The sequence below is a fragment of the Myotis nattereri genome, assembly GCF_964212035.1.
Source record: "Myotis nattereri genome assembly, chromosome: 17".
NCBI classification, from domain to species: Eukaryota; Metazoa; Chordata; class Mammalia; order Chiroptera; family Vespertilionidae; genus Myotis; species Myotis nattereri.
The window spans coordinates 52,794,739-52,807,997 of NC_138092.1; the positions used below are offsets into that span (position 1 = coordinate 52,794,739).

Below are 13,259 nucleotides of genomic sequence, written 5' to 3' on the forward strand. Positions count from 1 at the left end.
GGATGAGTGAGCGAATGAGTGAGCAAATGAGTGAGTGAGTGCACAAGTGAGGGTGTAGGGAATGAGTGAATGTGTGACTGACTGAGGGAAGAGTGCATGAGAGAAGGAATGAAATGAGCGAACCAGTGAACAAATGAGTGAGGAAAGGCGTGACTAAAGGGGCGAGTGAAGGAGTAAGGGAAGGAAGGAGGGAGGGAAGGAGCAGCGCAGCCGGCTGACTGCGCACCCGCCAGGCACGCCGGGATGGGCACGGGCGCCCCTGGAACTAGGGCTGGAGGCCGCGCTGCCCGCATCTCCGTCACGCGAGCGCGGGGCCGCCGGGCTGTGCCCCGCAGCGCGTCGTCGCTGAGGCGGGCGGCCCGGGGCGACAGGACCGCAGGCCACGGGCTCAGGAGCGCGTGAGGCGCCGCCGTCCTCTCCCCGCCCCCGCCCCCACCGCAGACCCGCAGACCCGGCCATGCCTGGGCTCGCGCTCCCGCAGGGGCAGGCCGGGTCAGTGCAGGGGGCGAGTGGCGCCCGGCTCCCGCACGGCCAGCAGGGTCGCCCGCCAGCCAGCGGGCGAGAGGCGCGAGAGGCGCGGAGAAAAGGCACGGGGAGCAGCCAGGCGCGTGGGGGCGGAGCCGGCGGCGGGTGGGCGGGGCTGAGGAGCCAGCGGAGGGGAGGGGTCTGCGAGGGGCCGGAGGGCGGGGCTGGCGAGGAGCCGGTGGCGGGTGGGCGGGGCTGAGGAGGAGCCAGCGGAGGGGAGGGGCCTGCGAGGGGCGGGAGAGGAGAGCAGGGCGGGGCGGGCGGGAGGCGCGTCATCGCTGCGGCCACTGAGCTGCCAGTCTCAGTCCGGACTGCGGTCGGTGCGGCTCCGGGAAAGTGGTGGCGGGCAGTCGCGCGGGCATGGCCGCCCTGGCGACCTAGTGCCCACCTGCAGCAGGAGGTCTGGCCGCCCGCAGGGCGGAGCGGGAGCCGAGCGGGGGCGTGGGCAGCGGGGTCCGGGGCAGCGGGAGCGGCTGCGGGCCGGAGCCATGAGCGCCGAGCCCATCTGCAGCGCGCTGCCCGCCGTGCCCTCCCAGAAGCTCGCCGACCTGCGCTTCCTCAGCCGCGGCGCGTCCGGCACCGTGTCGTCCGCGCGCCACGCCGACTGGCGCGTGCAGGTGGCCGTGAAGCACCTGCACATCCACACGCCGCTGCTCGACAGGTAGGCGCCCCGCCGTCCCGCCCCCTCCTGACCGCGGCTGCGGCTGTGGCTGCGGCTGCGGCTGCGGCTGCGGCTGCGCGGGCGCCTGGCTCCGCGTCTGGTGCGGCTCGCGCTCCGGGCTGCGCTCCCCTCGGGGTTGAGCCGCGAGCGTGGCCGCCCGGCAGTCAGCGCGGAGCGCCGGGTGTCCCGGGGTCGGGCGTCCGGGCTGGGCCCGCTGGGCCGCGTGCGGCCGAAGCGCGGCGCCGGCTGCTGTCGCGGGGGAGCCGCCCCGAGGCAGGGCTGTGCGGCGGCACAGCGGCCTGGACCCGACTCCCACGCGACCGGAAGCGCGGGCCGCCCGCACGTCCCGCGCGCAGGGCGACGCGCGAGCAGGGTTTGGGGAAGCGGGACTAGTTTCTGTTTCCAGAAAGCGCTGCAGCCACGCGCAGCCGCGACCCCGCGTTGCTCAGCGGTCCGGTCCCTGCTGAGCTCACGGCCGAGCCCACGGCTCCGCGGGCGGCCGGTACCGGCTGCCCTGGTATCAGGCCCAGGTCTCGCTCACGGGAGGCCTGCGACACCCAAGGCGGTTCCCTCCCGGCTCACGCGGATCCCGGCCTCGTCAACACTGGGTGTGGCCTTGGCTTCTGCCAGCCGAGGGCGAGTGCGCGGCGGTACCCGCGGCCTGCGCGTGCGGGTGGAGGGTGGGTGTGCTGTGCAGTGGACTCTGCCGATGCGTGGGGCCCAGCGCCGAGGCCCCGTTACAGTTATTCTACCGCAGACAGCCTCCCGCGCGCGTTTTAATGAAAGTCTGTGCCACGTGAGGCCGAGGAATGAAGAGGGAGTTCCCCTTCCTTACTCACTCACACTTTTCATCATGTAAAACTCTCCACTCAGTGGGTAGGAAACTCACTGTGGTCAAAGCCGCCATGAGACTGTGCGACGCAGGCATCACGAGCTTCCCTCCCACTTGCCTCCTGGGAGGGGACGTCAGCGGAGGATTTGCAGTCTGAGCCCGGCCGGGCTGTGGAGGCGGTCGCGGGCTCTGCCTCGCTTAGAGCGGGACAGTGCAGGCGTGGACCTGCCGGCCCGGCCTGGGTGATGTCTGCATGTGCTTTGGGATCACTGGAAAGGAAACCAGTTTGTGTTTAGGGATTGGTCAGTCCTTCTCCATCACCTCATTTCTGTCCCCAACACTCTCCCAACGCCTGATGAGTAGATGGGTCCCATTGGTTCTTCAAACACCCTGTAGACGCCATAGTTTTTTGGCTGGTAATTTTGGTGGTATGTCTATAGAAGCTGTATTTCACAGTCTTATGTTTAAAAATATAAAACCCTATTTTAAACTGTTTAGGCTTTTTCTGTTTTCCCACTCACTCAAAATTCCCAAAACCTGATTTTAAGAATCTCCCTTCTTCTCTGATCACACACTGGAATGGAAAGAACACGGGCTTTAGAGTCCCACGAGGGCAATTCAAATCTGACTCCACCCTGCCACATGCTCTTGGTATAACCTCTAGAAAAGTATGAGTCTACTGAAGCCTCAGAGCCCTCAGAGTACAGTGGGATAATGAACCCACCTTTAGGGGTGATCTGCTATGATAGTGCCTGTGAAGTGGCTGACACACAGTAGGGCAGAGTAGAAGGAAGAATACTGCATACCCACCCTGGGAGGTGTGCCCTCTTCCAAGTCTTCAATTTTAAACATGTAAATATATATATAATCATTTATTCAAAACATAAATGACTAAGGTTTTGGGCTTGTTCTTCTCTTTGTTTATTTTTAAAGCAGGCCTCATTATCTGGTCTGGAACGTCTGCTGCTTTTCTTATTGCAACAGCCATTCTTGCAGAGCCTGGTGACAGACTCATCACCATCACTTACCTAGCAGGCTTCTTGCCATGGTTCTCTTCTGTTAGTGCTGCTACCAACCCATTCATCCCGGGTGAACACTGATGGCATCTTCAACTAACTTTCTTTCTTTCTTTTCTTCTCTCGGAGCCAGTCACCACCACAGCAGCCTGGACATCCTAGTCAGCTGATGTTTTCCTTTCCATTTCCACGGTGGCCTTTATAGTTTCAGGCTTTCATTGCTTCACATCTTAACTAGTATTATAGCTAATGCCTGACTCAAACTCTACCTCTTTCTGCTGATCCTACATCCTGCTGCCAATGAATCCTAAAAGTTGGTTCTGCGTATGTCATTTCTCTGCTTAAAAACCTGCATTCACAACTCAGAGACTAGCAAATAAAGTGTCAACGCCCACATCCGGCTTTAAGACTCTGAGACATGGCCCTGCTGCCCTGGTCACCTCCACCCTTTTCACCACTGCTACATGGCCTGATTCACAGGAAACTGAGTCCTCGCTCTAACTTCCTGAATACATTTGGTGCTTATCTATTAAACCTTTACTAAGTGCCAGGCACTGGTCCAGTCCTGGGGATTCACAGATGAAAAAGGCAAGGTCCTGCTCATCTGGGAGGCCACATGAGCCTTAGATGCCCTTTCTCCAAAGGCCGAGATTCTCTCCATTCATAAAGTGTAGTTGAAATCCACCTCTCTGAAGACTGGTGACTCCCAAGCCCAGTGTTTCCTGTCTTTTCTCTGGGTTCCCTCAGTCCTCTATTTATTCATTTAGTTATGTGTGTGTGTTTGTATATGTGTGGCACTAATCACATCTGCCTTATATTTTAAGTTTTAATTTTTTTAAATTACTTATTTTAATTTTACTAATGAATAATTGCCTTATATTTTGTTTATTTTTCTTTTTAAATTTCTTTCCTTATTTTTAACTTTATTAATGAATAATTATATCTACACTAATAAAAGACAAACATGCAAATTGACCATACCTTTGCTACACCTTAAGCCACGCCCACCAGCCAATCAGAGCGACTATATGCAAATTAACCCAACCAACATGGCGGCCAGTAGCCATGGAGCTGGAGTGAACAGGAGGCTTGGTTGCCCCAGTGATGGAGGAAGCAAAGCTTCCCGTCTGCCGCGGCCAGCTCTGAGCTCCACTCAAGGCAACAAAGTTTTAATTATAAAAGATAAATAAACCCCAGATACCTGCTTTCAGCGGGCGTGGCCACAGCGCTGGAGCAAGTAGGAGGCTTGGTTTGCCCCTGGCGATGGAGGAAGCCAAGCTTCTCACCCGCCCTGGCCGGCTCTGAGCTCCACTCAAGGCTACAAAGTTTCAATTATAGAAGGTAAATAAATCTCAGAATAAAAAAAAAAGAAGAAAAAAAAAAGGAGAGGCTGGGAGCTTCCTTCGCCGGGGGGCTTGGCCAGCCTGAAAACGGCCCTTAGCCCCTCACCCAGACTGGCAAGGCACCCCATTGGGGAACCCCCACCCTAAAGGGGGTGTGGCCAGCCTGAAAACAGCCATCAGCCCCTCACCCAGGCTGGCCAGGCACCCCAGCGGAACCTCCACCCTGATCCAGGATACCCTTCAGGGCAAACCAGCCGGCCCCCACCCGTGTACCAGGCCTCTATCCTATATAATAAAAGGGTAATATGCAAACTGACCCTAACAGCAGAACGACTGGGAATGACTGGTCACTATGACACACACTGACCACCAGGGGGGCAGATACTCAATGCAGGAGCTGCCCCCTGGTGGTCAGTGCGCTCCCACAGGGGGAGCTCTGCTCAGCCACAAGCCAGGCTGATGGCTGCCAGCACAGCGGTGGTGGCGGGAGCCTCTCCCGCCTCCTCAGCAGCACTAAGGATGGCCAACTGCAGCTTAGGTCTGCTCCCTGCTGGTAAGTGGACATCCCCCGAGGACTGCCAGGCTGCCAGAGGGATGTCTGACTGCCAGCTTGGGCCCGATCCCCCCAGAGAGTGGGCCTAAGCCAGCAGGTGGACATCCTCCGAGGGCTCCCAGACTGCAAGAGGGCATAGGCCAGGCTGAGGGACACCCTGCCCCTGAGTGCACAAATTTTTTTGCACCGGGCATCTAGTACAAATATAATTGTATACAATCGTGTGCCACTTAATGACAGGGATACAGTATAAGAAATGCATCCTTAGACGATTCTGTTGTCGTACGAACATCAGAAAGACACTTACACAGACCTGGTGGGGCAGCATGCTGCTCACCTGGGCTGCATGGCAGAGCCCATTGCCCCTGGGCTACAAGCTGTGCAGCATGCTACTGTATAAAACAGCAGAGGGTTAAACCTCAGGATGGCTGCCGTGTCACTAAGCCATAGGAATTTTTCAGGTCCGTTATAAACTACAGGGCTACCATCCTGTATGGTCCATGGACTGCATATATATATGACTGGTATTTAAAGTATACTGCATGATGATTTGATACACATATATTGTGGAAACGTTACCAAATCGAGATAATTAACACATCCAAAGGCATACACTGACCACCAGGTATTTGAAAAGGTGTTCAACATCACTTACCACCAGGAAAATGCAAATCAAAACCACAATGAGTATTTATTTTTCTTTAAAAAGATTTCCGGGCAGCTTGAGAGCACAGACTGTGTTCTTTTTCATCTTTATATTCTCCATAATGCTGAGCACTTTTTATTCTTAATGAAGGTTCCTTATTTATTTGTTTTATGTAGGAATAAGCAAATGGACCTGGACCCTGATTTCCTCCCCCCGCCCCCCCCCCCCCCCGGCCCCCTCATCTGTTAGAAGCACTCACCTGCTCTCAGTGCTCTCTTCCTGGGTCCCAGAGGATAATTCCTCAGGAACATTGGCCCTCATGCAGCTAGTACCTCGTTATTTAAATCTACATTGAGATGTCTCAATAGTCAGGATATTTGGGGAAGTTTTACATGGTATGCAACTATAAATTTAATATAATTGAATCAGATCTGATTGTTTTAATACAACATAAATTTAATAGTTTAATTAGTTCACACACCAATCGTTCGAATACTATAGACTTTATAAACTTACCCAGAGTGTTCTTTCCTTTTCCTAGAAAAGTATCATAATGATAGCCTAGGCGTCGCACTTTTTTCTGTCAGTGGCTTAGAGAAGTTATTTTGGTCTGTAAACAAACTTATAGACTATACAGGGTAGGTGTTTTCCCTACTTTAAATGTGATGAAACTAAAGGACAGAGAGTTGCATAATTTACAAGAAGTCAAAAGCTGATTACTGAAAAAGTCCAGGCTAACTTATTATCATGGGCATGATAATTGTGTATTTTCCATTACTTTAAAATAATTATGCTTTTTTTTTCTTTAGTGAAAGAAATGATGTCTTAAGAGAAGCTGAAATTTTACACAAAGCTAGATTTAGTTACATTCTTCCAATTTTGGGAATTTGCAATGAGCCTGAATTTTTGGGAATAGTTACTGAATACATGCCAAATGGATCATTAAATGAACTCCTACATAGGGTAAGTGTTGTGCATTTTCAGTGGCTGTAATTCTGTTAATGAAGCTATAAAGTGCTTTGGTTATTTGGGGATAAATATAGATGAATCACAATAAGAATAATGAAAAACAATGTGGTGCTAAAGTTTCACCATCTATGGCTTCTTTTGTGTTGTTAAGAATAATGTGAAGTCAGGCCTTGTCTGCTAAGGAATGGAGGTTCTTTTGCTTAAGTTACTGCGTTCTACACTGAATTCCACTCTCCACGTGTATAATCAGGTAGGCATAAGAGAGAGAGAAGGTAAAGGGCACACTGCATGGTCCACTGTCCGGATTTTATATTATGTTAAAGACAATTTAGGATTCAAACTAAATGTCAATAGTACCAGTTCATAAAATCCTGAATTACTAGGCCAAATAAATCTATCTCTGAGTGCCAGATGCATTGGCTTTTCCATGATTGGCAGTGGTGTGAGCTATTTACTTGTTTTCTCAAAGTACCAGTTACTCTGGCTTTGATTGTGAATCCCATTAGTAAACAAATTTGGGGATCCTCATTCTCAAAATATGTGTATGCTTCTATGGCTGTTTGCTTGAGTTGGTATGATCTCCAACCTGCAGTTTCTCTTAATAAATCTTTTTAAAACGCTCAGTCTAGCCCTAGCAGTGGATAGAGCATCAACCTGGGGATTGAAAGGTCCGGGTTCGATTGCAGTCAAGGACACATGCCCGAGTTGTGTGCTCGGTCCCCAGTAGGGGGCGTGCAGGAGGCAGCTGATCAATGATTCTCTCTCATCATTGATGTTTCTATCTCTCTCTCCCTCTTCCCTCGTCTCTGAAATCAATAAAAATATATTAAAAAACAACAACAGTCTATTTAGCGAGTTTGGTTTAGTTAAAACTTGGTAATATAAGGTGTAAAATCCTAAATCCCTACCCATCAGTGTTCTGGTGGGAGAAGGGGCTGCTGGCAGCGCAGCCTCTGGGGGAGGGACTTCCTCTTTGCCTGGGACACATCACGTTCTGTGTATGGTGTGAGCATCTCAAGCAGGATGGGGTGGGTGTGTGAGGTGTGTGTAACTACCACCGCAGCCAAGATGCAAGTATTAATCCAGCACAATTTCTTTTTGAGAAATAAGTAGGAATTCTAATGTTTACTTCCCACACCCAGCACCCAGTAGATATTCTGGCAGCCAGGTCTGAGCCTCTAGATTCAGAATCCTAGAGCCTCCACAGGGGACTGCTAATTCCTGGAAGGAGCCGTGACCAGAAGTTCCCATTTCACACATGTGCAGAGAGTACTTCTTCCTCCTTTCACCTACATAATTTTTAGAAAGTTACCTTTTTATGGAGTAAAAGATTCAGTCACTGAGTAGACGGGGCTCTGTCTATATCAGAGGAACTAATGTGTGACATGAGTATTTGTGTTTCTTTTGGTTTCCTGTATCGCATTGTTAGGGTGGGCTTGTCTTGAAGCACCCTTCCCCACCCTCATGAACGATTGCTGCAATAAGTCAGAACACAGTGTCTGAACTATAAGCTGATCCATTTGCAGAGAAAATCTCAAGAACAGTTTGGCGCTCTCGCCAGTTTGACACTGCTTCCTGTCATGGAGGAAAATATGCCCATGTCACGGTGCCTGAGAGTCGCTGCAGAATCTTCCCCAAGTATCTGACTTTTCTGAGTATACTCATTTTCCCGAGGTTCTGCAGTAATTTTTTTTTAAATATATTTTATTGATTTTTTACAGAGAGGAAGGGAGAGAGATAGAGAGTTAGAAACATCGATGAGAGAGAAACATCGATCAGCTGCCTCCTGCACATCTCCCACTGGGGATGTGCCCACAACCAAGGTACATGCCCTTGACCGGAATCGAACCTGGGACCTTTCAGTCCGCAGGCCGACGCTCTATCCACTGAGCCAAACCGGTCTCGGCTCTGCAGTAATTTTTATGTTGGGAATTTATTTAATGAAAGTCCAAATGGATATCACTTGTAAGTACCAAGAAATATAAAACATTGCTTTAAATGTCTGTATTACATATGCTTTATAAATAAAGATGCTTCTTAAAAACAAAATTCAAGGCTAATTTTTCAAGTTGAAATGCAAATAAATTAATTATATGAATAAAAGGATGAGATATTAATGCTTAGTTAATAAATATAATATGGTCATACTTTTTAATGGGTATAATGATTAGTTTTATATTAATCAGAAAATTAAAACATTAATTTGAACAAATGGTTTGGTATGTACTAGAAACAATTATGTGTGTGTGTGCTCATGTGTGCACACAGTCTACTTGCTATAAGCCATAAAATGGGGAGATGGGTGTGGGTATGTGTGTACCTGTGTGAGTGTTACATAGATTAAAAAGTAATTGAAACTGTGTCAACTGAAAAAAGAAGAGCTGATATCATGTAGTTACATTACCAATATAGACTAAAAGGGAATAAATATCAACACTATAAAGTTATTTTCTCTAAAAAGTAAGGGAAATAGGATACAGGGATGTTGATGTCAAATTTGTTACTATGTTAAAAAAATGAGCATATGTTTTGACCTTAGTTTATGCTGTATTTCTCATGGAATATTTAATTCCTAAGTGTGGATATATAGGAATTTGGCCACTGATTTTGGTTTTGTGTCTTCTTGCATATATGAAGAAAACGGAATATCCGGAAGTCGCCTGGCCGCTGAGATTCCGCATCCTGCATGAAATCGCACTGGGCGTGAACTACCTACATAATATGAATCCTCCTCTACTGCATCATGACCTGAAGACGCAGAATATCTTACTGGATAATGAATTTCATGTTAAGGTCATTACTTTTTTAAAAAGTTATGTGTATCTTTGTGATTAGTAGCGTTGAAAAGACATTAGTTATTTTTTCACCTGGCCAAATGAATCTCTCTCCCTTTTCCATGGCCCTATTACAGTACAGAGATAGACCTATTACAGCACAAAATACGAAAAAAATTACATTCTTGATTGAAATTGTGGAGCACACCTTTTTTTAATTTCATTTTGAAATTCTTATAAGTTCATACAAAGTTGCCAAGATAATACAGAGAGGTCCCATGTGTCCTTCACTCAGTTTCTGCCAGTGGTGGCATCACACACAATGATAGTACAATTTCAAGAGCAAGAATTTGGCATTGGTACGATGGACACATGTAGTTCTGTGTCACTTGGTCACCTGTGCACTGTGTCCCATGCCACAGAGAACACTCATGCTGCTCCTTCCAGCCACACCCTCCCTGCTCTGCACCGTCCCCAGGCCCTGGAAACCACCATCAGTGTTCCATCTCTCATTTCGTCATTTGGAGGATGCTTTATAAATAGAATCATGCAGTGTGGGATGTATTGAGATTGGCTTTGTTTACTTAGCATAATGCCTTTGAGATCCATCCAAGTTGTTACTTGCGTCAGTAATTGTTCTTTGTTTACTGCTGAATAGTAACCCACAGTATGGGAATACCCCCTTGTTTATTTGCCAATTGAGAGACATAGGTCATTCCAGTCTTTAGCAATTACTAGAAAGTTCCCACGAACAATCCTGTGCAACTTTTTGAATGAACATTAGTTTTCATTCCTCTAGGATCGATGCCCAACTGCTTTGTCACGTGGTAAGAGTACGTTTAGCTTGTTAAGAACTATTTTACCCAACTACTTTCTTTCCAAAGTGGTTGCACCATTTTATATTCCACCAGCAATGCATCCTAAGACCCAGCTTTCCACATCCTCACCAGCATTTGGTGTTACCACCGGTTTTTATTTTGGCTGTCCTGATAAACGTATTGTAATAGCTCTTTGTGGTCTTAATTTGCATCTTCTTAATAGCTAATGATGAACACCCTCTCATGTGCTATGTGTCATCTATGTACGTTTTCAGGGAAATGTCTATGTCTGAAGCCATTTTCTAATGGGATTTTTGAGGTTTTCTTTACTGTCAGTTTTGAGAGTTATATCTGTTTTCTTGATATGAGTCCTTCATCAGATATGTAGTTTGCAAATATTTTCTCCTGGTTCATAGCTTATTCTTTTCATTCCTTAAACAGGGTCCTTCACAAAGCAAAATCTTTCATTTGATGAAGTGCAGCTTGCCATGTTTTTCTTTTAGGATCATGCTTTCGCTGTTATGACTAAGCGCTCTTCAGTAAACATAGGTATTGGAGATTTTCTTCTAGGTTATCTTCTAAAAGTTGTATCATTTTATGCTTTTGAGTTAATTTTTTTACTTTGAATTAATTTTGTATAAAGGAAAAGATGTAGGCATCTAAAGACAGTAGATGTAGTGATTTCAGTTACCTTCTTAATACTAAATGTGGCTCTTTTTTTATATAATATAGAGACCTGGTACATGAAATTCATGCAGGGGCTTTGTCCCTCAGCCCAGCCTGCACCCTCTCCAATCTGGGACCCCTTGAGGGATATCCACCTGCCTCCTCTTCCGGCCTGGTCACCCCTAACTGCCCTCCCCTGCAGGGCTGGTCCCCCCCAACTGCCCTCCTCTGCCGGCCCGGTTGCCCGCAACTGCTCTCCCCTGCTGGTCTGATTGCCCACAACTGCCTTCCCCTGCCGGCCATCTTGTGTCCACATGTGGGGTGGCCACTTGTGTGTTGAAGTGATGGTCAGTTTGCATAGTAACTCTTTATTAGTAGGATTTTGGTACTTTTCTTACAATAATATATATAATTGAAGATTATTGCAAATATCAAAAAATGTTCAAAGAAGTAACTAATAGGGAAATTGGAACAATAGAAAAATTAGTACAAAAAATGTAAGAAAATTTAAGTGAAAAAAATAAACCTTTACTGACAGCACTTCCTCTTCCTCAGCCTTGCTAAAAAGAGAGACTAGTCGATGACATCAGTTAGGGAGCCCTACGCCAGCCCCCTGCGGCCTCACTGCAGCCATCCCTGGCCCCCAGGGCAGTTATCCGGTGACAGGGGAGTCTCAGCATCCACCCTGGAATGACTGACATTTTCTTATGTGATCAACCAAAACTCCTCCCCTGCTGCTTCTGCCCCCGCACTCCAGTTCTGCCTCCACAGGAGCCCTTTCTCTGTTTGAAGATGGCTACCGCCTGCCCCCAGACTCCCAGCTACCACCCCTAGCTCTTCAACCAGTTTCCTTGTGACCTGGATTTAATCCCAGGTGCTATCTAGATGAATCTGTATTTCAATCACTCTTAAATTTTGATTCTCAGAACTGAACAAAATACTCTCCATGGGGTCTGGCCATTGTAGAATTGGAGGGAAGTGTCCTTCACCCTAGTCCTAAAGACGTTACTTAACAGTTCCTTAATAATTTATTAGCTTTGGGGGAGCAGCCATATCACCACACTCAGGTTGGGGTCAGTGTCAACAGAAAGCCCGGAGAAGTTCTTTCTTGCATGTGTTATCGCTTGAGCTACATCTCCTTATCGTGTGCTCTACAGAGTACATTCTTGACATCAGAGCTTTGTCTTGTTAAGCCTGAGCGATCACTTTACCCTTGAAGACCTTTCTGAAAGCTGTTTCTGTATTCCAAGGGTTGCAATTTCTTTCCCAGCTTTGTGTCATCCTAAAATTTAATTAGCCAGTTTTTTGTGTCGAGTCATGATTAATGTTAACGGTGCAGAGCTCGGATCAGAGCTGCACTACACAGCGCTAAGAACTCCCTCAGGTCCCTGTCAGTCAGCACTGCTGGAGAATAATCCTTGTTTGTTTGGAGTAACCCTAAAAGCACTGATATATCCTCATTTTGTCCATAAGAATATTATGACTATGCCGAAACTGGTTTGGCTCAGTGGATAGAGCGTCGGCCTGGGGACTGAAAGGTCCCAGGTTCGATTCCGGTCAAGGGCATGTACCTGGGTTGTGGGCACATCTCCAGTGGGAAATGTGCAGGAGGCAGCTGATCGATGTTTCTCTCTCATCGATGTTTCTAACTCTCTCTCTCCCTTCCTCTCTGTAAAAAATCAATAAAATATATTAAAAAAACAAAAAAAAGAATATTATGACTGTTTTCCAGACATCTGCATGGCTGCTCCCTGTGTGCAGCCTCATTTTCAGGTGGCTGTCCTTGGACTCCCGCCAGGCCCCCTCCCCCCTCGTGCCTCCATTTCAGCTTCTCCACAGTGGTTTTCACTATCTGACATACATTTTTTATTAATATCTTTACTGGCCATCTCCCTCACTTGACATGTGAGCTCCATGAAGACATAAATGTAGTCTCTTTTGTGAACTGCCATATAGAAGTATTCAGTAAATGTCTGTTGAATGACCAAAGGAATGACTTCCAGATCTCTGCACCAGATAGGCCTGCCAGCTTACAGTCAAGGATGCTGTTATTAAAGCACTTCGGAATGTTTTGTGATATACAAATTGCTTTCACATTAACTCTTTGTCAATAGTAACACTTTGGAAAGAGGATTGGAGTCCGCATTCTTTCCTTCAGTGAGTCAGTCCTGTGAGCACTGTGCTTTGGGGACTGTCCATGCACGTGGCACAGCAGTAACCTGAGGTCTGAAATTGACTGCTGCTTTAAGTTGACATTTGTTTTTCATAAATTCTTGCTGGCTCTTTCATTAATTGCTCATAGAGTATCCCTTTTATAAAATTTTCTAAAATTTTTAAACCAGGGGGTAAGGATAGTCTCCCGCCAGTGTGTAGATTTATGAAATAAATAATTTTTTTATTTATTGTTTAATTTTTAATTAAATCTTTATTGTTCAGATTATTACAGTTGTTCCTCT

At 47.4% G+C, this 13,259-nt stretch overlaps 1 protein-coding gene across 1 annotated transcript in view; it reads left to right on the forward strand.

Moving 5' to 3' along the window:
* Nucleotides 1-834: 834 nt before the first annotated feature.
* The window catches only part of RIPK2 (receptor interacting serine/threonine kinase 2), a 39,492-nt gene continuing 27,067 nt past the window's right edge, over nucleotides 835-13,259 (forward strand). Inside the window, exons 1-3 of the mRNA XM_081111346.1 lie at nucleotides 835-1,186; nucleotides 6,386-6,539; nucleotides 9,183-9,338. Of these exons, the coding sequence (XP_080967472.1) occupies nucleotides 1,014-1,186; nucleotides 6,386-6,539; nucleotides 9,183-9,338 (483 nt within the window). The 5' untranslated portion in view covers nucleotides 835-1,013. The remainder of the gene's footprint in view (nucleotides 1,187-6,385; nucleotides 6,540-9,182; nucleotides 9,339-13,259) is intronic.